The 27023-nt window shown below is 43.3% G+C and overlaps 1 protein-coding gene and 1 pseudogene across 1 annotated transcript in view; one reads left to right on the forward strand and one right to left on the reverse strand.

Annotated features, from left to right (window-relative positions):
- Positions 1–11873: 11873 nt before the first annotated feature.
- Positions 11874–13719, reverse strand: LOC125109178 (eukaryotic translation initiation factor 4B-like; annotated as a pseudogene).
- Positions 13720–23266: 9547 nt separating this feature from the next.
- Positions 23267–27023, forward strand: part of EIF2AK3 (eukaryotic translation initiation factor 2 alpha kinase 3) — a 63602-nt gene continuing 59845 nt past the window's right edge. The window contains exon 1 of the mRNA XM_047745473.1: positions 23267–23778. Coding sequence (XP_047601429.1) covers positions 23468–23778 — 311 coding nt within the window. The 5' untranslated portion in view covers positions 23267–23467. The remainder of the gene's footprint in view (positions 23779–27023) is intronic.

Genomic DNA, 27023 nt, shown 5'->3' on the forward strand with positions numbered 1-27023 from the left:
ACAGAGGGAGAGACAGTGAGAACAGGAACACAAGCAGGGGGAGTGGGAGAGGGAGAAGCAGGCTTCCCACAGAACAGGAAGCCAGATGCAGGGCTCTATCCCAGGACCTTGGGATCATGACCTGAGCCGAAGGCAGACACTTAACGGCTGAGCCACCCAGGCACCCCTGTGCTTGGCCTTTAAACTTAAAAAAACAGTTCAGAGGAATGTGGAAGGCCAGAGCCATGTATCGAAACTGCCCTTCTTTGTACCTTCTTTCAGAACGAAGATCAAGGTTTTTTCTATTAACCAACACTTCTCCTCTCTAATTTAGCCAAGAGGGAGAAGGGCATCAGGGAAGTGGCCGAAGGCACACTGCTTCACCTCACAGTCTGGCTTTGCCAGGCACTGTCAGTTCGCCCAGAATAAACTGGTAAAGAAAGGCCCAGTTCCTCCAGGCCCCACCCACCAGCGGCCAGGCCACCGCCACATCTGCCTTCAGAAAAGCAGATACAGATCAGAGTCACTCTTGGCCTCTCCGAGGACAGCCGGGGCTGGACTCTGGGGTCAGGTGATTGTCACCCTACTGAAAACACAATCACCAAGCCAACAAGAAGAGTTTATTACAAGCACACACCACCTGCTTCTGGAATTCAGGCCCTACAAGAAGCTGCTTTCAAAGCAAAAGGAGGAAGCTACAAAGCGTTGGCAGAGGGCGAGTACAGAAACACCTTTTTACCTTAAAGTGCAGCCAAAGAAGAGGAAGCCTGTGTTCCTACAACAGAACAGAGGGGCCGACGTGGCGGGCTGATAGCGACCCACGTCATAATCCATGTGGTTGTCGGAGGCAGGGTGAGGTGTGGGATGGCGTTGGCCTTTATTCTGTGTCTCTTTTCCCTCGTCATCCTCCAAACTCCACACTCAGAGGAGGGCAGAGGTCCCCACGGTCTCAGCTGGAGAACAAGTCCAGGCAAACACTGCTCCTTCAAGTCACCACTTGTCCCTTATCCGGTACTTATCCAGAGCCTACCACGCGCCTGGCTGGGCACAGGTGCTGAGGAGACGGCAGTTGGCCAGAGGGCCCACACCCTGGCTGGGACAGCATCACCCACTGAGCTACAGGAGCCTGGACAGGATATTGCCAAGAGTCAACATGCAAGAAGAGTTAGCCACCCAAAGAGATGAAAATGGAGAGCCAAATGACCTTTGGGTGGGAGGGGACTGTCAAGATTATCTCTTGACTTGTTCATTTTCTGACTACCAGTGCTGTTTCTCTTACACCCAGGGAAATGGCACTGACTGGCTCGTGATGGAGAGTGTGAACACTGAATTATTTTTCTAGTTCTGGATCAGCACTGATTCAGATCCTTTTTATCAGCCCAATCTATGGCTGACTGCATTCATTTTAAAGAAAATTAATGCAAATTATTCTATAACCATAAAAAAGAGGTAGGGGGGATAAGAGTTTCTTTTTCCTGCTGTGCACATTCAAAGATAACCAAGAATTAAATAATGTCCCTGATACCACTAGTGCCTTGGCTGGAACAAAGGAATTGTACAAGTGATAGGAAGAGAAAGGGTAATGAAGAAGAGGAAAAAGAAATGGAGCTTCCTAAGAAAGAAGTCAGGAGCTAGCCAGAGTGATTCAGTGTGACTGTGGATAAAGCAGGATTAGAATTTATTAATGCTGTCTCTTGGGCCTCTCATAACCACTGTGCCAAAGGTTATATATCTTTCTGAAAACTGATGAGTGAAGATAACAGTCACTTGTTCTCCAAATCTAAGCAACCAAGCTTCAGAATGTGGAAGCTAGGAATTATGCAACATGCCCAAAGAGGCATCAAACTTACAATTGAAAGATACATTATATTTTCTATTTTTACATTTTGGATCTTGAGGAAATAAAAAGCCTTAGAATTGTAGGCGCCCAGAACAGCCATCTTGAAATTGACATTTAGCTAGAAATTTATTTTATTGTGTATTTCAAGATATCCTAGGAAGGAAATGCCACAGCTTCCTGGATAAATCACTTCACTGTTCAATAACCTCCTTAACTTTCCCTAAGTCCGCTCTCCTGAGTTTATTTATATGCTCTGGTTTTGTGACCAGGAGCACTACATTCTTTATGTTCACAATTCAACATCATGGTGCGACATCCCTCAGTGTCAGCCCAGGCCTCTCAAGCAGTGGGATTTGCCAGAGTAGGTGCTGTGGGGGAACTGGGGAGGGACTGAACACAATGCTGGCTAACTGGGCCAATGAATGGAACCGTCTTTGATAACAGCACGTAGCAGATCTCTTGCCTTGAGCTACAGCAAGCCCTCCTGTTCAAGAATCTTTTGCGTAATTTCTCCTCTTTCATTCATATGCACTATATTTTTAAAAAAATATTTTATTTATTTATTTGAGAGAGAGAGAGAGTGAGCATGAGCAGGGGGAGAGGGAAAAGGGAGAGGGAGAAGCACTCCCCACTGAGCAGGGATCTGACACAGGGCTCCATCCCAGGACCCTGAAATCATGACCTGAGCTGAATGCAGTTACTTAATCCACTGAGCTACCCAGGCGCCCCTGCACTATATTTTTTTAATGTCCAGAGTGTTTTAAAATCTCTGTTGAACAGGAAAGGGCAGGACAGTCATAGGTCATCTGTTTCTCTAGTGCAGCCCTTTGGTCTCAGGCTACACCAGCAAAAAGAAAATCAATGGCCCAGGTTATAGCCAAAGAAATGGACCTGCTAAAGCCCACCCAATCTTCCTGGAGCTCCAGCTCCACAATTGGCCATGCTAAGGCCCTGCCCCAGAGTTCCTCCTCTCCTCAGTATTACACATTTGTTGTTTTGTTTGCCCAGAATCCATCCCCCATCAGCTATAGAGGAACTCTGATTTCCCATAGGAATGCACTCCTCCCCCACCCACTGAATGCTGTCTTGAAAGGTCTCTTGACCAGAGGGGCCTTGCCCTTCTCTAGCTGAGAATGGACTGATAATGCAAGCTAGGTCAAAGATCCCTCTCTCTAGAGAAAATAAAGTTTGATGGTGTGACACCAGGAAAAAACAATGATAGAGGTGGTTCTGTCCTGATGACTTATCTCTAAGAGATTATCCGTGGGGACAGCTTTCTAGATTCCCCCAAAGCTGCTGCAGTTCCTGTACTTTCAGAGACTTGGCTGCTCAGCTTTTTCCTTTAATTCTGTGAGCTATTCAATATCCAACATCCTTCCAACAACAATATACCTTTTAGAAATCTCTCCTAAAGTGGTTAGAGTTGGTTTCTGTGGCTTGCCACAGAAGAATCTTGATTAATATATTCTCCCAAAGCCTTGGGATCAGTTACCCTAAGACAGCACACACCATGGAATCTGGAGACCCTGGAGAGACAGACCTGTTGTCCTCTGGCCATACGATTCCCCTCTAGTTTCTCAAAGACCTGGAGACCCTGCCAGGATAGTGTTACAGACTCACATTTGCCCCACTCCAGATTCTTGATAGTTTCTGAATGTTTCTAAACCCTGGGTCTCCTGTGGGAACAACATTCACTCTCTACCACACTGCTTGTCTTTGTTCACATTGCCTCCAGTAGGATGTCCTCTAGGAATCACTGCATCTTTTCACCTGGTATGGAACGGCTGACACTACAGTTCTTTCAGGGTAATGGTTATGTCTTTTGGGGGATTTGGGACAAGCCTCTATGAGCTCAGCTGAGAAGCAATTGTAAGAGACCTTGCATGTGACATGAGGGTCATGTCCTAAAGCCAGTGGCAAGGCAAATCGCATAGAACTGGGACCACCCTATATAGTGGGATATTCTGCATCAGTGGGGGAAAAAAAAAAAAAAAAACCCAAAAGACAAAAAAAAACAAAGAAGTTATCTTTAAGCTGAAATTTTAAAAACTCTAAAATATATTTTTAAAAAACTTTTTATGCACAAAATTTCAAACATATACACAGGTCGACAAAAATAGCACAATGAAGTCCCAGAGACACACATTCCAGCTTCAACAGCCTTTAATTCATGGCCAATCTTTTTCCATCTATACCTTTACCCTCTTCCAAGCCTTCCTTCCAGATTATTTTGAAGCAAATCTCATACTTCATATTATTCCATCCACAAATATTTCAATATATGTGCATATCTCTTAAACAGAACTATGATACTATTATGGTATCTAAAAACTAATTCCTCAGGATCATTATATTGGGTCCAAATTTCCCTGATTTCTCATCCCCCCCCTTTTGTTCGTATGTTTTATCAAGATCCAAATAAGGTATGGTGTCTAGCGTCCCCAAGACAACTCCTGGGTTCAGTGATTCATTAGGAGGACTCACGGGACTCAGCATATGGTCATACTCATAGCTATGATTTATTACAGAGAAAGGGCAGAAAGCAAAATCAGCAAGGGGAAAAGGCACATGGAGGGAAGTCTAGAGGAAATAAGAAGGAAGCTTCCAAAAATCCTTTCCCAAAGGAATCACACACAACGCACTTCATTTAGCATCAAATTGTGACAATACATGTGAAATGCTGTCTGCCAGGGAAGCTCACTAGAGACTCCATACCCCTGGTTTTTACTCAGGACTGATCATATAGGCACCTAGTGCCTAGCATATACCAAAATTCCAGACTCCCAGTAAGAAAGCAGGTATTTAGCACAGATTACATTGTTTTTATAGTTTATGCACAGTGAGCCATTCTTATTAGTTAGGGAATGGTGAGAACCCTCCCCAATCTTACCCTCCCCAGATGCCAGTCAAGGGCCATCCTTCTAAGAAGGCCTTTGTAAGGGTAGCACACTTGGGCCTGCTGAGTTAACTCTTTCCTCCACAGTTGTATAATTGCAACTAGTTGATATCTCTTAAATCTCTTTTAATCTATAGGATCCCCTCCACCTCTTTTTACCCCTTGTAATTTTTTTTTAAGATTTTATTTATTTATTTGACAGGGACAGATCACAAGTAGGCAGAGAGGCAGGCAGAGAGAGAGAGAGAGGGAAGCAGGCTCCCTGCTGAGCAGAGCTCCCGACGCAGGACTCGATCCCAGGACCCTGAGATCATGACCTGAGCCTAAGGCAGCGGCTTAACCCACTGAGCCACCCAGGTGCCCCTACCCCTTGTAATTTATTTGTTGTTTCCTATCATCTGGATTTTGCTACTTGCATTCCTGTGGAATTATTTGAAATAGTCCTCTGTCCCTTGTCTTTCCCACGAACTGGTAGTTATAGCTATAGGTTTGGTCCAATTTAGTTTGATTTTTAACATATCTTTGGTAGCAGGGTGACTTGATAAGTAGTCCTGTGTACTTTTATCAGGTGGTATATTATATCTGGGTGTTTATCTATTGTGATGTCATTGCCTTGGCTCTAGGCTCTATACCCATTAATTCATCACAGGTACAAAATTGCAGAGTTTGAGTTCTACCATTACTTCCTCATTAGTAGACTACTTCTATAAAGAGAAGCCTCCCTTATCATGTTTGTACTGAAATGGTATAGTTTGTACTAAAATGCTTGATTCACTCTCCCACTTTTTGCAGTTTTAAACTAAGGTTCTTTAAAATCCTCCAACAGTGACACATTTTTGGAATATCTTTTGCAATTATGGGTTTAAATACGTTTGATGATTTTAATCCTGTTGATGTTCTTCTTGTACCGTCTTTTCCCAGAGGTAACCTCTGTGTCCTCTACTGGTCTTTGAGAGCTATCTTATTTTCTTATAAAACAAAATATTTTAAAATCATCTTGCACATATCTTACCCAAATCTGGAACGAGTTGTTTTTTTCAAGAATGCCTGATTCCTTTAAGTGAAAATTGATATTTAAAGATGTAGGTGCAAGGATACCAAAATATTCTTTTTCTTTGAAAAAAGTTTTTAATTTATTTGACATAGTGAGACATGGTAAGAGACAGATCACAAGCAGGGGAGTGGGAGAGGGAGAAGCAGGCTCCCCGCTGAGCAGGGAGCCTGATGCAGGGCTCGATCCCAGGGCCCTGGGATCATGACCCGAGCAAAAGGCAGACTCTTAATGACTGAGCCACCCAGGCATCCCACTAAAATATTCTTTTTTTTTTAAGATTTTATTTATTTATTTGACAGACAGAGATCACAAGTAGGCAGAGAGAGAGGAAGGGAGGCAGGCTCCCTGCCGAGCAGAGAGCCCGACGCGGGGCTCGATCCCAGGACCCTGGGATCATGACCCGAGCAGAAGGCAGAGGCTTTTAACCCACTGAGCCACCCAGGCGCCCCCCACCAAAATATTCTTAAATTTAAAATAAAGATGCAGGGGCACCTGGGTGGCTCAGTCCATTAAGCATCTGATTCTTAGGTCATGATCTCGGAGGGTCCTGGATAAAGCCCCACATCCAGCTCCATGCTTCGTGGGGAGTCTGCTTGAAGATTCTCTCCCTGCTCCTTTGCCCCCCCCCACTTGCTGTCTCTCCCTCTCTCTAGAAAATGACTAAATAAATCTCTTTAAAAAAAATGCAGGGGTGCCTGAATGACTCAGTTGGTTAAGTATCTGCCTTCAGCTCAGGTCATGATCAAGCCCCGCATCAGGCTCCCTAAACAGCAAGAAGTCAGCTTCTCCCTCTCCCTCCACTCCCGCTCATGCTCACTCTCTCTAAAACAAATAAAATCTTTTTTTAAAAGGTGCAAAATAGAGAGACCATGGTATTTTTTAAAAGCAGGGATAATAATAAACATTTGCATTAGCTGAATTTGCATAATCAAGTTCAGAAGAATTCATAAGGAACTAATAAAAGTGGTACCTTTGAGGCATTAAAGGAGGAGGTAATGGGCAATTTTTTAAAAATCACACTTGAAACCCTTTAAATACCCCAAAGAAGAGAATACAGATGTATAAACTCTAATAAGTCAGACATAGTCAACACTGGAACAGGTTAATTTTTCCTCTGGAAAACACCAGATGAAATTATAGGCTTTAATTGGGGGGGTCATTCTGAGTGACAAATACATGTCTTTAAATACTAAATCAGACTCAACACAGCATGAAGTCCCAGCTAAGAGCAGTGATTAGGAATCAAGACCAACCCCAGAGATTCTCAATGCTGGCTGCACAGTAAAATTCTTGAGGAAGAAGTAAAATGATCTCTGTTTGCAGATGATATGATCTTATAAGGAGAAAACCCTTAAGATTATACACACACATACACACACAAACTTGTTAGAACTAAATAAATCAAAGTAGCAAGATATAAAGTCAACACACAAAAATCTGTCACATTTCTATAGACTCACAATAAACAATCTGAAAAGAAAATTCAAAAAATTTCCATTTATGGGGCACCTGGGTGGCTCAGTTGGTTGAGCACCTGCCTTTGGCTCAGGTCATGATTCCTGGGTCCTGAGACATGGAGCCCAATGTCCAGCTTCCTACTCAGCAGGGAGTCTCCCTATCCCTCTCCTTCTACCTGCCACTCCCCTGCTTGTGCTCTCTCCCTTCCTCCCAAATAAGTTAAAAAAAAAAAAAGTTCCACTTACAATAGCATAAAAAGAATACAATATTTAGGAATTGAGTAAAAACTTGTATAAAAAACTATAAAACATTACTGAAAGAAAGTAAAGAAGACAGAAACACATCTGTGTTCATGGGTTGGAAGACTTAAAATGTTAAGACATCAATACTACCCAAAGCGACCCACAAATTCAATGTAATCTCTAACAAAGTTCCAGTGACATTTTGTGCAGAAAAAGAAAAACCCATCCTAAAATTCATATGGAATCTCAAGCAACAGTGAAGAGTCAGAAGGGTCTTGAGAAAGAAGTCCAAAGCTGGATTACTCACTCTTCTTGATTTCAAAATTTACTACAAAGCTACAGTAATCAAAAACAATGTGGTACTAGAATAAAGACAGACATACAGACCAATGGAATAGAAAAGGCAGCCCAGAAATAAACTCTCACATATATGGTTAAATGGTTTCTGGCAAGGGTGCGAGGACCATTCAGCAGGGAAAGGACAATCTTTTCAGCAAATGGTGTTGGGAAAACTGGATATCCACATGCAAAAGAATGAAGTTGGACGCTTACCTAACACCACCTACAACACTTAACTCACAATGGATCAAAGACCTAGATGTAAGACCTAAAACTATAGAACTCTTAAGAGAAAACATAAGGCAGACGCTTCATGGTGTTCAACTTAGCAATGATTTCTTAGATAGGACCTCAAATGTGCAGGCAACAAAAGAAAAGATAGACAAATTGGACTTCATGAAAGAAATTTTAAATTTATGCATCAAAACATAGCATCAACAGAATAAAAAGATAACCAACAGGGTGGGAGAAACGATGGGTAAATCCCATATCTGATAAAGGGTTAATATCCAGAATATATTGAGACGTTCTAAGACTCAACGGCCAAAAAACAAACAACCTGATTCAAAATGAATAAAGGACTTGAATAGATATCTTTCCTAAAACAATATATTAATGCCCAATAAGCACATCAAAAGATGCTTGACGTGACTATCACTAGAGAAATGCAAACTAAAACTATAACAGGATATCACCTCATGCTCATTAGTATGGCTACTACCAAAACCCCAGAAAATAACATGTGTCAATAAGGTTGAGGAGAAATTAGAACCCTTACGCACTGTTAGTGGAAAGATACATTGGTGCAGCCATTATGGAAAACAGTTTGGAGTTTCCTCCAAAAATTAAAATAGAATTACCATATGATCCAGCAATTCCACTTCTGGCTATCTTCATGGAAGAACTGAAATCAGGATCTCAAAGAGATATTTGTGCACCCGTGTTCATAGAAATGTTATTCACAATGGCTAAAATATGAAAGCAACCCAAGTGTCTAATGACACATGAATGGATAAGCAAAATATGTTATATACATACAATGGAGCATTATTCAGACTTAAGAAGAAAGGGGATTCTGACACATGCTAATGACATGGATGAACCATGAGGATAGTATGGTAATTGAAATAATCCAGACCAAAAAGACAAGTACCGCATGATTCTACTTATATGATGTAGTTGGGAAAAAAAATCATAGAGACAGAAAGTAAGATAATGGTTTCCTGGGGCTGGGGTGAGAGGTGGGAGTTGTTATTTCATGGGTATAGAGTTTTGGTCTTATAGATGAAAAGAGTTCTGGAGATGGATGGTTGTCATGGTTGCACAGCATTATGAATATATTTACTATCACTGAACTATAGCCTTAAAATGGTTAAGATGATAAATTTTATGTCATATGTATTTTACCACAATTTTTTTAATTGGGAAAAAAATCACTGTGGAGCTCTTAACCTGAAGCCCAGGCTGTGCCTCTGACTAATTAATTACATCAGGCATCTATATATGTTTTTTTAAGCTCCCCTGGTATTCCAAGGGGTCAAGCTAAATCCCTGCTCACTAAAGGTAAAATAGAAGTCACTTCTCCCTTCTCAAACTCCTCAGGAACAACACTATGTGAAATGTTCTGTAGGATCACCTATACATTAAAAAAATTAAAAACCTGTATTATTGGGACACTTGGGTGGCTCAGTAGGTTAAGTGTCCAACTCTTGATTTTTGGCTCAGGTCATGATCTCCAGGGTCCTGGGATCAGGCCTCATGTTGGGCTCTGTGCTTAGTGGAGAATCAGCTTTAGTATTTCTCTCCCTCTCCCTCTGCTCCCCCCATTCCCCTGCACTCACTCTCTCTCAAATAAATAAATAAATCTTTTTTAAAAACCTGTATTATTTAAATGATTATTTCTCTTGTATCTTTTTTTCTCACCCTCCCCCATTTTGTACTTTCCCTCTTCCTCCCTTCCTTTCTGCCAAGTATACCTGATTGAATCTATGCAAGTTCAGTGTTTGTTTGATGCTCCGCTTGTCCTCCATCAGTTTGTCTTCCAAAGCAGAGATTCATGCCTTCCTGGCCTTTCCAGTTCCAAATCTGTATCTTGTCTCAAGATCTAGTTCCAGGGGCACCTGGCTGGCTCAGTCCTTAAGTGTTTGCCTTTGGAAACCCAGGATTGAGCCCCACATAGAGCCTGCTTTCCCCTCTTCCTCTCCCATTGCTTGTGTTCCCTCTCTTGCTGTGTCTCTGTCAAATACATAAAATCTTTAAAAAAAATCAAGATCTAGTTCTAGTCCATAACTCACCATCCCCTTTCCTTTCTTTACCTTTCATTCTGTAGGTATGAACATATGAATGAATATAGCTCTCACCTAAATTACATGCCTGAGTTGCTACCTTTAACTTCTAGCATTCCTGAGATGGTGTGCCCATCAAGTCTGTCTGGAATCCTCATTTTCTCCTATTCATTGCACATGGTTGTGTACTCGGGGCTTAGTAAGACATGTTAGCCAATTGAAGAGGAGAAGTCTTTGGGCTCTTTGAGATTAGGTGTGGGGTTGTTGACTGAGTTGGGTGTGAAAAGCAGGACACTTAGGGGAAGTAGAAATATGAAAGCTTCTGTGCACCAGTCTCCATGCAAAACCCCAGAGATCCAGTTATGAAAGGCACAGTACCTGCCCTGAGGAAATCACTGTCTAAAGGGGACCTAGGTAATTAAACAGGTGATTAAAATACCTTATAGTAAATGCTGCGCTAGAGGTGAGTATAGGTTCCATGGAAACTAAAGGAACCAAAACTACCATGGGAAGGTGAAGGAGGAGTCAAGGAAGGATTCTTGTAGGAGGTCTTAAGTTCTAACTTATTTTTAACTTAAAAAATACACAGGTAGGGACATCTGGGTGGCCCAGTTGGTTAAGTGTCCGATTCTTGGTTTCAGCTCAGGTCATGATCTCAGGGTTATGAGATCAAGCCCCAAGTTGGGCTCTGTGCTGGGAGTGGAGCCTATGTGAGATTCTCTCTCTCTCTCTCCCTTTCCCTCTGCCCCCCACCCAACCTCTCTCTCTCTAGAAAAACAAAAAACAAAAACAAACATACAATAACAGCAACAAAAAACCCACAGGTAACATAGATTCACTATAGCAAATTAGAGTGAATTAAGAAAGAACATTGAAGATGAACATAAACACCTTTTGAAAACTCTCTAACTTGTGCCAAGTTGGAGGGAGTTAAGAGACCAAATGTATGATCACTGGTTGCACATGTGCTATCCATGTTTGGTAACAAGAACCTGAAAATGCTGATAGAGTGCTATTCTGAAATCAATGCTCTGCGAAAGGCAGGTCCCTGGAGATGCAAGAGAGGGTAAACATGGAACCCAGAGAGCTTCCGTCCATTCTCTGATTGCTGGCACAAAAGTTACCCAACCAATGTTTTTGTTAAAACATTGAGGGGTCCTTCCATTTGGGGTATGCCTTATGCCCTATTTTATTTTTTCATTGCATGGATCCCATAAGCACCAAATGTGTGTCCCCAACTACTGAGGGCTGCAGAATGCAAAAGGGGATACATACAGTTGGAGTTCCTCCAACTCCATAGGGATACCAATTTTCCTAGGAACACATAAAATGAACATTGTATGCTTCTGAGTACAAGATTATTTTCTGAGTATGCAGTCTCAGTGCTTATGGGGCTGGTGACAGCCTAAGAATTTAAATTATGTGGGGTGCCTGGGTGGCTCAGTGGGTTAAAGACTCTGCCTTCGGCTCAGGTCGTGATCCCAGGGTCCTGGGATCGAGCTCCGCTTAGTTTGACACCTAGACTCCCTGGTCTTTTATGACTATAAATGGTGGCAAACATATCCCAGTGTGCACAGGACTTCCTGTTTTAAAACAAAAGTTCCAGAAAATCTCCCAGTCCCAGAACTATTAAATCATCCTAGTAGATTGATAGCCTTTATTTTTTTTTTCTCCCCAGGAGATGGTGAATTTTATTTTATCTTTTCTAGACAGAGGTTTGATTTGCTCTTGAATGTTCCAGGGTGGTGAGAGACTAGGAGGAAGCACAGGATGTAGAGACCTATTCCATGTAACCTTCTCCCTCATTCCTATCTCCATTATCAACTGAGAGAGCGGCATGCCTGCTTGCAGACCTGGACTTGGAACTGAAGGCCATATTTGGAGGCCATATTTTCTTCAGGTTCTTTGTCTCAGGTTCAGATTGGAGGACTTGACCTCTTTTGCCATATTTCCTATGTGACTCCTTCCAGTGGTCTTTCTTCCCTCATCTCCTGAACCACAGCTGAGTTCCCACTTTGACCTTTTGTACATTCATCCCACATACTTAATTTTCATTTTTCCATGCTGGTCCTTTCTCAGATGGTTGAGCAGGAACTACCTCACCCTTGCAGGGGGTTGCTGCTCTGTGTCTGAGCTCTGAGATCCAACAGGATGGCTAGAACTTCACTGTACCCAAGTATTCTACTTTGGTGGAGGGGCTGGCATTACCTTTAGAGGCTGTTCAGGTTTGGGAGGTTTAAAAGTTGGATAGTGACAGTCTTCTTCTTAATTGAGTGTTTCCTTTTTAGAGACTTCTCACCTTCTCTCCTTGGTGCACTTCTGCCAGCTGGGGCTGAGGTCCCAGCCTGTAATGATTCACTTCCTGTCCTCAACCATTCCCTTACTTGAGTTTCTTTACCTTGCCAGCTTGGAATCTCTTCTGAGGCTGACATTCTAGCTTTGCTTCATCCAGCTGACACCCCTCTGTTTCTTCTTCCCCCTGTCCCTTCTGTAGCTACTCTTCTACTCTCCTGCTCTAGCACCTGTGTCAACAGGCTTTGCCTCTCCATAGACAGGCTATTTGAATGGGCTGTGAGGTGCTAGCAGAAGAACCATCCTCCTTGGAAGTACTCTAAGGCTTTAGACTCAGTTTGTTGGGGGCACCTTTATCATCATGCCTATAATCATTCTGAGAATAATCATTTCTGGAGCTCCATGACCAATCATTTCTTCTGTCATATCTGTTTTCATAGTGGTCTCTTCTTCCTCTATAGACATTATCCCTACGGTACCTGCTACCAACGCTCTTCTGCCACTGCGTATCCTGGAATCACAGCCTCTGTCTTAGTCTCCACTACTTCAGTCATCACAGTGATCCCAGCTCCCATACCAATCCATATTCTGGTATGGGCCATCATGGTACCACATCTCAATGCCCATCAGGATATTGGCCAGAATCATAACAATCTTGAACTTGTCTCCAAAGCTATCATTACCTCTTCTAGGAAGGCAGTCATCAAAGCTGTATGTAGCAGGATGGGCCCTCCAGTGTGTATCTGTTTTGTCAGAATCCTGATTTCTATCTCCACCAAAAGAATGATCATTCCTGCTTTCAGCCTCTGTCTGAGGAACAAGGTCCACTCAGATTCTCCTGTTGCCTAGAGACTCTTCATTTGAGGCTCAGGGCACTGAGCAAGGAAATCCAACTCAGGTCCTCAAACTTAGCATAACCCAAATCTTTCAGCCTCTCTGGGTTGCTGGGTTCACATGGCAAATGTATTGCACTGATATATAACCTTCCAAAGAATTCCTTAACAGAGTCTTCTGTCACAGCACAAGGCACGTTCCCTAGAAAAGCAGTGAGGGTGGCAATTTGGGAAGATAGGTGTCCTCAATATTGGGTTCCTGAGCAGCCCATGGAACAGTGGGCAGGATAGAATGGTCAATTGGAGGAATCCTACACCCATGGTCATTGGTACTGTGCCAAGTGGCTGAAACATCTCTTTCCAGGTTATCTGTTTCATCAACCCAGTCTACTGGTTTAGGGACCTAGGTTCTTCCTCCACCAGTTCCGCATCCTCAACCAAAAAGTCTGTTAGGTAGATAGTCTTCCCATTCTTATTCTTGTTTTTCACTGGGGCTGCCATGTTGGGAGAGAAAGCGTGCACTTTGACCCACGTATGATTAAAAAATGTCCCCCTGTATTTCTAGAAATCTTTCTTACCTTAAAGTTGACTTTACCACAGACTGGGAGAAAATAGTTGCAAAAGACATATCTGATAAAGGACTGTTATCCTAAATATACAAAGAAGTCTTAAAACTCAACAATTAAAATAAAGAACAACTTACTAATAAAAAAACAGGCAAAAGACCTGAACAAACACCCATTTGCTATATATAGAAAGCAAATAAGCAAAGAAAAACATGCTCAAATTATGTGTCCTTAGGCAAATGCAAATTAAAATGAGATACCATTACACATCTATTACTGCAGCTAAAGTCCAAAGCACTGACAATACCAAAGTCTGGTAAGGATGTGGAACAACAGAAATGCTGGGTCATTGCTGGTGGGAATGCAACATGATATAGCCTCTTAGGAAGACAGTTTGCTGGTTTCTTACAAAACTAAATAAACTCTTACCTTTTCCCCAATGGAGTTCAAAACCTGTGTCTACTCAAGAACTTGCACATGGGTGTGAATAGCAGCTGTATTCATGATTGCCAAAACCAGGAAGCAACCAAGATGTCCTGCAGTGGTTGAATGGATAAACAAACTGGAGTCCATCCAGACATTTGGAATATTAGCCAGTGCTAAAAAAGAAATGAACTACTTACAACCACAAAATGACATGGAAGAAGCAATGTGCTTAGTATATTAATTATTTTATAGCCTGTGTCTGATATCGTCAATATCTCAGTTTCCTGTGGATCTGATCTATTTCTGTGTTTTCCTTCTGAATATCTGTCACTTGGTTCTATTTACTGACATAACTTTTAGATTTTTGTTCAAATGCTAAACACTGTGTATGACTAATTGTAGCAGCTCTATATAATGTTTTCTTTCTCCAGAGATAATTTCACTTTCTTCTGGCAGAAAGAGTAAGGGCAGGTCACCCTCATCCAATTAGGGAATACAGTATTTTTTTTTAAGATTTTATTTATTTATTTGACAGACAGAGATCACAAGTAGGCAGAGAGGCAGGCAGAGAGAGAGGAGGAAGCAGGCTCTCTGCCGAGCAGAGAGCCCGATGCGGGGCTCGATCCCAGGACTCTGGGATCATGACCTGAGCTGAAGGCAGAGGCTTTAGCCCACTGAGCCACCCAGGCGCCCAGGGAATACAGTATTTTAAGGCTGGTTTTTTAAGGCAAATTTATTTCTACTTTGTCCTCATTTCACTTCATAGTGTGTCTAGAGACTCACCTGGAAATGTTTTTCGGAGCTCCAACTCCCTGCTGGGTCTTGACTTCTACTTTTTGACTCTCCAGCCCAATGAGATGGTTTCATTTATCAGCCTGTTACCTGCTTCTTTCTGCTTGGGTTCCTGATCTCTCCTCTGCATGGTGCGTGGCTAAGGAATCAGCAGATACCTTGGTGGGGAAAGGAGTTGGAACATCAGCTCACTTTTTAATAATTCTCTTTTCTCTGGGGTGGGAACACTTCCAATCCTGGCTCTCTTGCTAGCCTTAAACTCCACATTTTGTTCTGGTAGCCCAGAGACTCCTCGAAGCTCCCTGAGAAGCACCTCTCTGCTTGGGTTCTAGGCCCTGCACTCTTTGCTTATAATTCAGCAAATGTCTCAGGCAGGGAATGATAGAGAATGTTACCCCAATCTCATTACATTTTCTTTCTTTCCTATTCTTAGCCCTTTGAATCCTAAATGCCTTGGTTGCTTTCCGATACCTTCAAAGTTTGTTTTTTGTTTTTTTTTTTTTTAATCGAATTTATCATCATTTTCAGTGAGATATTTGGTCTAAAAGCAGCTCTTACATCAGAGCTGGAAGCAGTTACTCAAATATTGACAGCTAAGATACAGTTTTCAGTCTGGTTGCCTCATAAAATTATGTGTAGTGTGAGGATCTGATTCTCCCACCACTTTTCTTTATTTGAACCATGTAGAACACTTACTCTCAGAGGAACCATGTCTTTTGTTTTTTGGTAGGAATGAATCTTTCATATATAAAGTGCAGCTTATTTTTTTTCTCTGTTGCTTATGAGAATTAAAATTCGTGCTAATTCAATAAACACAGATGCAAACTTGGGCCTGAAATGTCAAAAAGGTTTAGCCAGATGAGACAATAATTGTATTTAATTTTTATTTAAAAAATTATCATCCAGGGGCACCTGGGTGACACGGTCGGTTAAGCATCCAGCTCTTGGGTTCAGCTCAGGTTATGATCTCCGGGTCTTGAGATTGCCTGTCTCCATCTGTCCTTCCCCCTACCCCAAAATAAATAAAATAAATCTTCAAAAAAATTATCACTCAAATAGAAACACGAAATTTAAAATATTTTCTTCTGTACTTGCTGACCATTAAGAATATATTGGTGGGCCCATGAGAGAAATAATTTTAGCTATGACTAGTGATATAAAGAGATACTTGCATTTGTCTTTACTTATTGTTACCCAGTTGTTTAGATTTTCTTAAAGATTTCTTTATTTGAGAGAGAGAAAGAGAGAGAGCATAAGCAGGGGGAGCGGGAGAGGAAGAAGGCACCCCACTTAGCAAGGAGCCCAATGTGGGGCTGGATCCCAGGATCCCGGGATCATGACCTGAGCTGAAGGCAGATGCTTAACGACTGAGCCACTCAGGCGTCCCTATATATATTTTTTTTACATGTAATGTTATATAAATATTCTCTATAGAAAAAAGAGGCATAACATTATAGAAAAATGAAACCAAGTGACCAAAGAGAGTCCCTGGTGTAAGGGACCAAAGAAAGCCCCTGGGACAATTAACAGAAGAGCATCTGGGACAAATGACCGCAGAAGACACTGAGATTCGGGAAAAAGCAGATTGTCCCAGAGAACACAGCAAGTTACTTGGCATTCCAAAATTAGTGCTGATTAATGTCTCTATTTTGCCTTAGATTGGAAGAATTACATACAACTGGGAGACTAAAACTACCCTCTCCCTTTCCTTCAGATAGAAAATAAAGGCAACGAAGCCCTTGAGTAAGAATTTTCCAGTGCAACGGTCTTCATGCATTTAAGGAAATGCTGGCTGCTTTCCTGTTCTTGGCAGACCCACAGGGATTTGATCACGAAAAGGTAAGATTGAAGAAAAGGCACTGATATTACTCAGCATAATGTAAAATCTTAATATCATTATGAAATAGGATTCTTTGCAATTTATGGAACAGTTAGGAAAAAGTCCTTTTTCTACTTAAGAGTTTAGCCTCTGAAAATCTCTGAGATTCAACTTCTTTTGAAGGAAAGCCACATATAATTGGACATGTACACACACACACGTAGCACATGTGTGGGTATATATGTAGGGATTTGTTCCTGCATTTATGCATACATGCCTGCAGATCCCACTTTTAGAGAGATCTCCATGGGTACCAGAAAGGATCATCTATATCCATCCAAGACTAGACCCAACTGTGTAAATTCCGAAGTTGATAATCATCAGTTACCATCCTGATGGTATCCTGAGGTGAAGCCTCAAGGCACTTCTGTAGACTCAGTCACCCAGATAAGGGAACAAGTACACATCATAGGTGTGGTCGACTGAAGTCTGGTCTTCTCTCTCCTGTGGTAGTAATACACATGCCCACTATAGCCATGGACTCTTCCTGTGATGGCTCTGCTTCCTGCCCTTCCACTTTAGACGTGGTTGTGTGGCATACTTTGGCTACAGGGATATTATCAGACATATAAAAGCAGGGGTTTGAAATATGTATGTGTGATGCTCTTCTTTATTGCTAAGTAGTTTTCCATCACAAGGGTGTCCATCCATTTGCTTCTCCATTCACTAGTTGACATTAGTGTTTCCAGTTTGGGCAATTACGGGGAAAGCTGTTATATAAATTCACATATAGGTCTTTGTGGGAACATATGCTTTCTTTTTTTTTTTTTAAGATTTTATTTATTTATTTGACAGAGACCACAAGTAGACGGAGAGGCAGGCAGAGAGAGAGAGAGAGAAAGGGAAGCAGGCTTCCTGCTGAGCAGAGAGCCCAATGCGGGACTCGATCCCAGAACCCTGAGATCATGACCTGAGCCTAAGGCAGAGGCTTTAACCCGCTGAGCCACCCAGGCGCCCGGAACATATGCTTTCATTTCTCTTGGGTAAAAACCTAGGAATGGGACTGTGAGGTCATACGGTAAGTGTATGTCTAATTGTGTAAAAAGCAGCCAAAGTGTTTTCAAAACAATTTTACCATTTTACATCCAGACCAACAATGTATGAGAGTTCCAACTGCTCTATGTCCTCACCAGCCCTTGCTCCTTTTTTCTCCAAGAGCTGTTCTAAAAGCCATGGAGTGATCTCATTGTATATATTGCTTTGAAGCGAATTGTTCATGCTAGACTCAGGCACAGATATAATTGATTACTCTCATAGCACTTGGGCTCGATTGGAATTTTGCTCTCTGAAATCCTATACCCATGACCTTTGTCATGTGATTTTGCAATTTCTCTCACTAGTGGCAAGACATATTTTCCTGCTTCGTTGATATTGGGCCTGGTCATATGTTCACCTTAGCCAGTGGAATCTGAACAGAAGTGGCAATACTGCAGTTCGGACTCCAGTTTTTAGAGGCGCTATAAACTTCCACTCATCTTTCTTGTGTTTCTGCCATTGCCATATGACAGATGTGTTCTGTGGGTGCCTGGGTAGCTCAGGTGGTTAAGTGTCCAATTCTTGGTTTTGGCTCAGGTCATCTCAGGGTCATGGGATTAAGCCCCCGGTCAGGCTTGCTCCAAGTGTAGAGCCTGCTTGAGACTCTCTCTCCCTCTTTTCCTGGCCCCTCCTCCTGCTTGCTCTCTAAATAAATAATTAAATAAAATCTTTTTAAAAAAAATTCTCTCTCCCTTTGCCCTGCCCCCAATGCTCGCTCTCTCTCTCTCTCTCTCTCTTAAAAAAAAAAAAAAAAAAAAGACGTGTTTTGGCTAGACCAACCCCCACCCCCCAAGTGAAGGGTATGAGTTCTATATAAATATAAATGTTACAAAAGCACATCAAAGGAAGGTCAAAATCATTAGTCATCGCGGAAATACAAACCAAAACCACAGTGAAATACCTCCACATACTCACTAGAAAAGCAAAAATGAAAAGACTAACAATATTAAATTTATTGAGGATGTGAAACAACTAGAACTTTCAGACACCACTGGCAGGGGTGTCTTTAAATCACTTTAGAACACAGTTTGCCTTGTTGGAGAGTTACATCTCTTTTTTAGGTATGATTGCAATTCAAAGCATTTACAAAGGAAAGAATTTATATGGGTAGGCACCCAACAGTTTGGCACACAGTGAAACATACAGTGCTTTATCAGTTGACTATTGTCTTAATAATGCTGTGTAAGAAAGCATCCCCAGGGCGCCTGGGTGGCTCAGTGGGTTAAGCCTCTGCCTTTGGCTCAGGTCATGATCTCAGGGTCCTGGAATAGAGCCCTGCATCGGGCTCTCTGCCCCACCCCCAGCCCCACCTGCCTCTCTGCCTACTTGTGATCTCTCTCTCTCTCTGTCAAATAAATAAATAAAATCTTAAAAAAGAAAGAAAGAAAGAAAGAAAGGAAGAAAGAAAGAAAGAAACCATCCCCAAATGCAAGGCTTAAAACAACAGAAATTTATACTCTCACCCCCTTCACATGGGGATTGACTGATCTAGGCAGAGCACAAATACTGCTTGACAGATTCATATAAAGCTAACATACATCAACCACATGAGCCAATAATTCCACTTTACTCAAGAGAAATAAAAATCTACACCCACATAGAGACTTGAACATGCAGGTTCATAGAAGCTTTACCTTCGACAGTCCCAAATTGGAAATATCCCAATGTATACCAACCGGCAATGGAATACAATTCAGAAATAAAAATGAAGAAAGTGTTGTTACATGTAAGAACATGAACGATTTTTAAAACATTATATAAAGTGAAAGAAACCAGACACAAAGTGTATAACTGTACAATTACATTAAAAATTCTAGAAAATCTATTGTGACAGAAGACAGATCAGTAACTACCTGGGGTCTGGGTTGGAAGAAGGACCTGTGAGGAGATGCAAGGAAGCTCTCAAGCATGGTGGGAATGTTCTGTTACCTTGTCTGGTGTGTACCTCTGTTGAAACTTATTCAGGCAGGCACTTTCTACAAGTACATGTATTAAACTGCAATAGTGTGGATTACAAATTCTTTCCCTCATCCTCACCAGCAGAACCCTAGTTTTGTTCAGAGTGGCAGTATGCTTCCTTTTTAGCTCCAGATGACTATTTGACATGGTCTTGGCCTGTGAAAGGTAAGCAGAAGTCCCTTACTGGGGCTTTGAGGAAAGCTCTTGACAGAGAGCAAATTCAGACAGCACCAGGTATAGATTTTCTCTGCTAATAGACTGAGTCTTATGATTTGAAATCACTGACCTCTTTTGCTTACTTCCAGACCATGCTCAGTTTTAGAATCTCAATTCTAACCGTGGCAACGCTGGCTCAGATACCTAAGCACCAACTTCTTTTCCTGGCTCAGGCTCATTGATCAGCTATCCTACCTGGTTCCAACTACTCCTAAATTTCCCTGAGGAACTCACACTCATAGTCCATGGCTCCCATGCAGCCACCATGACTCTCCATGTTGTCCCCAAACTGGCAGGTTCTCTCTTCCCCCCTTCAAGTTATTTTCCTAGTCAGCTGACCATGACTCATGATTATGACTCTTCTTTTTCCAAAATGGAAATAGTCTCATGTTTTTTTCAGAGTATAAACCTTGATTGTCCTTACTAGCATTTTCTACCACCGAACTCTTCTGCCTGTGCCTTTTCCTCATGGCATTTATTTTGTTTTCATAATATAAATACGTATGTAATTATTAAAACAGTGTCAGTCTCCTTAACTAGAGGAAATGTTAAGCTCCAGAAGGGCAGGGGCCATGCCTCTTTTGTTAAGATCCTTATTTATATGGTACTTGCTAAGTGGTAATGAATAAATAAATGAACACAACTTCCACATCAACTGCAGGTGACAAGCAGGCTCCTAATTCGTTAGTTCAGATTACTGTTCATGCCATGACCACTTTTTGAAAAAGTTAAAAAAACATGAAGACTAGGTTCACTAACATATACACACTAGCTAATTTCAAATGGACCATTACAAATAGTCAATAATCATTTTTCGGCTCCTGTTAATTTTTTTGACACCTTTCTTATATTATCCATTAAATATCACTTTGGCAGGAAATCTTATTTTCTGTTTTATTGAGTAAATCATGATCAGCTAGTTTGAACTCTCTTATCTATATTTTCTTTCAAAGTAAGTTATTCTTGGGACGCCTGGGTGGCTCAGTTGGTTGGGTGTTTGCCTTCGGCTTGGGTCATGATCCCAGGGTCCGGGAGTCCCCCATCTGGCTCCTTGCTCAGCCGGGAGCCTGCTTCTCCCTCCGCTTGCCTCTTCCTCTGCCTGTTGCTCCCCCCTACTTGCACTTTCTCTCTCCCTGACAAATAAGTAAATAAAATCTTTAAAAAAAAAAAAAAGTAAGTTATTCTTTAGGGGTACTTCTTCAACTTTCAACATGGAAGACTTGCCTCTGTTTCCCCTGATACTCTGGAATCTTGCTTCCTTAATCATCTCCTTCGATCTACAGCAACTACAATCTTCCCTTCCATTTGTCTCTTTCCCCTCTGTCCTGTTGAATGAATTAAGAAGTGACATGTAGGACATGTTTCAGTTTTAAAAAGGGTAGTCAGGGGGCGCCTGGGTGGCTCAGTGGGTTAAAGCCTCTGTCTTCAGCTCAGGTCATGATTTCAGGGTCCTGGGATCAAGTCCCTCATCGGGCTCTCTGTCCAGCAGGGAGCCTGCTTCCCCCTCTCTCTGTGCCTGCCTCTCTGCCTACTTGTGATCTCTGTCAAATAAATAAATAAAATCTTAAAAAAAAAAAAAAGGTAGTCAGGAGAGGCTTCACTGGGAATGTAACAGAACCTTGAAAGAAGTGAAAATATCTGGTTGTTAGAGGCTGAACTGAATACCCTCCCCATTTCCAAAGTCCTATGAAGTCCTTAACACCCCCCCATGTTACATCCAGTACCTCTGGATGTAACTGTATTTGTAGATAACCTTTAAGGTAATTCAGTTAAAATGATGCCTAACGAAGGTTATGACCTGGCCCATGGGGCAGGAAAACCAGGGAAATGTATTTTCGCAGGGAACACTGAGTTACTGGGTTAAATATAGCTGAAAAGATGACAACAGAATTGTCTTTTCAGCAATGGTGGCCTCAGTGAGAGCAGTTTTGGTGGAATTGTGAGCTTGAAAGCCCGACTGTAGCGTGCTTGAGAGGGAGAGAAGAGGAATCGACGACAGTGAGTTTAGAACACTGGAGAGTTTTGCTGTTCTGAAGAGAAGGGAGATGTGGTAGGATGTGCAGGAGAAAGTGGGGCTTTTTGTTTGTTTTGCTTTCGGAGGAGGAGATCAGAGCCTGTTTGTACGTCAGTGTCTTCTAAAAAAAAATCTTCAGTTTTGATGAGGCAGTGGCCTCCCAGCTAGCTTCCTCATCTTTGGTGTTATTCTTTTGAACACATTGCCAATGGACGCATTTTGCCGTTTCATTCATCTCAAAAATTTTCAGAGTCTCTGACTGCTGTATGAAAAGTTCCAATGCCTTAGCTGAACATTCAAATTTTCTGCAGTTTGGCCTTGCCTTCGTCAGAGCCCTATGGTGAGGCGCAAAGCACGCCAGACTAGGGTCGGAAGGGTTGGATAAAGTCGGGGAGCCAGAAGCACTAGGCGTGTGACTTTACACAAGGGAGGGCAATGCACTGGGCCCGGGCTCCTTCCCCTTTGTAACGAGGAAGGGGGCGTGTCAGGTACACTGCATCCTCCGTGGGTCCCCGACATCTCTAGCAGGCTGCAATTTCAGCCCCAGCGTGAGCCCACACTGTCTCTTCCACTTCTGGGGACCACACCTCCCGGACCGTCACTTATTTTTCCTGCTTCGCTTTTGCCTTTCCAAACAGAACAGGCTTTAGAAGAACCACAGTGGCAGCTCCTTTAAGGTCGGCCGCCTCCCTGCCACCAGGGACTCGCCTCCTACCCCTGCTTTCATTTGGGACCATACACTTCCACAGTCAGAATCGGCCACGTATTAAGTGCCGCTTCCAACCAATCAAGAAGAAGTTACTTCAGAACTTTGGAGGGGCATCCACTTCTACCAATGATCTTCGAGTCTTCTCTAGCGCCTCATTTTTTAGGGGTGAGGCCAACCGCAGCGATGACCAATCTGCTCCGGGGAAATGTAATTCGGGTTTCGGAGCCTACCAATCAGGAGAGCGGATTGAGGGGAGGGGCGATTCTCATTGGTAACCGCGTCCGGAAGAGGGCCGAGCCTCGGGAGACGGCAATACGATTTGATTGGCAGGCGTGATGTTGACATCCGGGGAAAGCCCACCTTCTCCAAGAGGACCAGCCTAGGAATCCAGAGTGACGGTGGCCGTGGCCAATCACCAGGGAGACGCGCGGAAAGTTTGTTCAATGGGCGATGACTGAGGGAGACTGTCACTCAGGTGGCGGTGGCGGAGGCCGGGCTAAGACGTGGCCGGTGGAGCTCCGCTCAGCTGTCCAGGACGTCGGGGCGGCGGCGGGGTGCCCAGCGCGTCCTTGTCCTGGTCAGGCGCTTCCAGCAGCGAGAGGGGCAGGCGCGGGCTGCTGCACCTCCATGCCCGCACGCGGGGCGGGACGCTGATGGAGCGCGCCACCCGCCCGGGGACGCTCGCGCGGGCGCTGCTGCTGCTGCTGCTGCTGCTGCTGGGACTGGCTGCGGGCGCGGTGGCCGCGGGGCGCGCCCCCGACCTACCCGCGCCGAAGGCGGAGACGGTGTTCGGCCTGGGGGCAGCGGCCGCCCCCACTTCTGCAGCGCGGGTGCCGGCGGCCGGGGCCGTGGCTACGGCCGAAGTGACGGTGGAGGACGCGGAAGCTGTGCCGGCGGCCGCTGTGGAGCAGGAGCCGCTGGACCCGGAACCCGACGACGAGGCCGAGCTACGACCGCGCGGCAGGTGAGGGGTGCAGGCTGAGAGCCGGGGCCGTCTTCCCGGGAAGCCACTTGTTTATGGCACGTGTGCCGCGGAGGATCCGGGGTTCGGGGTCCCCCTTCTGCTGTGGTCTCTCTCAGAGGATGGACAGCTGGTGACCCAGGAGCAAGCGCGGGGCCGCGTTCCCATCCCCCGGGCCAGCGACGGGCCTTTTCCCCCCGTCCTTGCTCGCAGGCAAAAGCAGCATCATCAAAGGTGTCTGGAGGATGGATGCTCAGAGAATGGAAAGCAAGGGTGGGAAAAAAACGTCACTTTCCCTCTTTTTTGGTTTTCGAACTTTATTCGTGTTGCAAGGACTCCCTCCCCTTTTCCTTTCTTCCATGAGTCATTCCGTATCTCTGCTGGGTTGACATCAGTTTGGGAAAGGGACTTTACTATGACATTTCTACATTTCCATTTCAACCTTTCAACCCTGTAGTGGCCCCTGGACCGGGGGTGAGGCCAGTATTTATCAAACTGAGATCTGCAGAACATCTGCATCAGAATCGCCTTGGGGTGCTGGTTAACTGTACACTGTTTTAGGCCCCACCCCAGTGGTACTGAATTAGACTTTCTTGGGGCAAGAACCTGGAATCTGCAAGTTTAACAAGCACTCCAGGCAGTTCTTGAACACACTGAAGTTTAAGAGCTGCTGGTAGGTCTTGAATTTTGGCAGTTCTTTGATATTTAGAGGGTTTAAGGTACCTAGACATTTAAAATAGGGTTGTCTTGGTTAATTTGCTTAGCCTCCTTAAAATGTTACTGCAGGGTACGTGTTTTTAAACACTTTTCAAAATCTGGACACAAATGTAAGGTATGCTTAATGCTAAAGTATTTTGCAGGCAGTTGATCTCAGCACAACTGGGGAGAAAGTGATGTCCCATCTAACAAATGGGGGGGATAGAAGGAGCATTCCGTAAATTAAACCAGAGAGGGCTAGAATCTGGATTAGAACGTATTGTAAGCTTATAATGTAGCAATTGCTAGATCCCAACAAGTTAGATTTGATTTTCAGTTAAATATCAGAACCTTGATCAATATACCTGGAGACTACTAAAATTGGGTAAGTACCAAAATTTTCTAGGCACTGTATGAATGCTTATGTGTAGATTTTTTTTTCCTTTAAGTAGCACATATTTGACAATATTTTCATAGATTTTGCTAAGGGATTAACTTTCCTGGAAGAGTGTTTTTGTTTATCTTAAGTGTCTGAAGCCCCTGCTCGAAGTAAGTTACATGAAGTAAAGTGAGATGTTTCATTTTTCTTGGAGTACAAACCCACCCGCCACTGGAGCTTACTGGCACGTACAACCCACAAGATGCCCCAGGGTTAAAGGTTAGGCAGACCGTCCCTGCCTTCCAGGAGGAGGGTGTTGCCTAGCAGTGAGGATTGACTGAAGAGACCCATAAAGACTGGACAGAGCAGAAGTAATGCAAATGAAGTGCCCTGACTGTCCCAAGGTTTTTGTGGTGTTCCATGGGTGGGGTCTGCGGTAAAGTAGGTAAAAAGGTAAGAGAAGGCTGTGGCAGAGTGAGTTGGTTTGTGAAATGTGAGTAGGATCATAATGAGCAGACACTGGACTTGAAGAAACAGCAAGAGAGGCACAGAAGCTGGAAAGTATGTTTAGGGAACATTTTTGTTTGTATTCCTCTGTGTGTGCGTGCGTGTGTGTGCTCTGTGTATGTGAGGGAGATACAGACATGCACATGTGTGCTGGGCAGGGAGTTGTGTAAGATGAAACTAGAACAATAGGTTAGGACCAGATCGTATGTGTCGAGTCTTAACACCAGTAGTATCGTCATCACCAGGGACATGTTAGAAATCAGAAGCCAGCACCCCCCAGACCCACTGAAGGAGTATATGCATTTTGACAGGATTACCAGATGATTCCCAGGCACGTGACAGTTTGAGAGTTATTGTTTGAGAAGTGTTGTGTAGTGTATCTTGAATGCGAGGTCTGATTACAGTTTGTTGTTAAGTGGGTCTAGAACAGACAGGAGAGATTTGAAAGATCTGAGGCAGAATCTTGGTTCTTGGCAAATGAACTGATTCCTCCTCGGTGACGCCCCCATCCACAGATTGAGATGGGATGGTCAGAAGATGGGAGCACACATGGGAAAGTGGGGAGATTGAGGAGAGCAGGAAAGAAAAGGTCAAGGTCTCGTTGTTGGACATGATGACTTGAAAGTACAGGCAGGCCATCCAGAGGGAGAGATTTGGGAGGCAGGTAGAAGAGACCGACTGTAGTTGGAGGGGGATCAGGGTAAAGAGGTGAACGTGTGAGAAAGAGGAGGCTCATGATGAAACCTTAATGAATGCCTTAAATTTTAGAGAAGATGAGCCATCAGAGGAGACAGAAATCCAGCTGGCTGGATTGGAGGTGTTGGGTGAGGGCTGAGAAGAATGAGGAGGGATTTGGAGGTGAGCATACGTAAGAATTCAAGTCAAGCAGCAGAGAGCCCTCAGATTGTAAGACGGTAAGGATTCTTCCTTCTAAAGCCCCACTTCCTCCTTCCGGCCCTATTCAGCCTGACAGCAGATAAGTGTATACATTGAGAGGAAGGAGCCTGCATAGACACGTTGAAAAAGAAAAGAATGGAGGAGGGAGTGGAGGTAGTTGAAGAGGATCTCCTTGGCAAGCAGGAGGACCACTTCCTCTTCAGAAATGAGAGTGAAAATAGAAGAGTTGGGCCTGGCAGAGCGTAAATGATCTTCTGCTAACAGAATTCTCTAAGAAGAGATAGGCCCATGTTTAGGGTTGTGCCTGGTAGCTTGAGATAGTGTGGAAAGTTTGAGAAGCCTTGGATAAGTAAATTGATAGTATCAACAAAAGATCAATATGAAAAGTTTATAAAACTTCTTCCTATGTGCTCTTTAAAAAAGTGAAAACCCAGAGACTGTCAGTGTTCCATAATAACAGACCAATATCCTGTTTGTTTAAAGGAAGAGGATTAGGGTAACAGACATGAATTAACCAAGCATTTTTCACAAACAGCTGTGAAGAACTATGGTACTTGCAAAACTGTGTTAAAAAGAGGGAGGTGGGGAATTAAAGTCGCTCTGTTTGCATGTTGTCTCTTGATGCCCAGGAAGCAATATAGACTTTCTGGTTCATTTTTCTTCCCTTGATGGAGTTTTCATTGGTTTTATCGTAACTTTTCTCTACATCTCAAGAGCATGGGAATGAGTGAATAAACATTTTTTTCTTTAAAAAGTAGCTAAAATAAAC

The sequence above is a fragment of the Lutra lutra genome, chromosome 9, assembly GCF_902655055.1.
Source record: "Lutra lutra chromosome 9, mLutLut1.2, whole genome shotgun sequence".
NCBI classification, from domain to species: domain Eukaryota; kingdom Metazoa; phylum Chordata; class Mammalia; order Carnivora; family Mustelidae; genus Lutra; species Lutra lutra.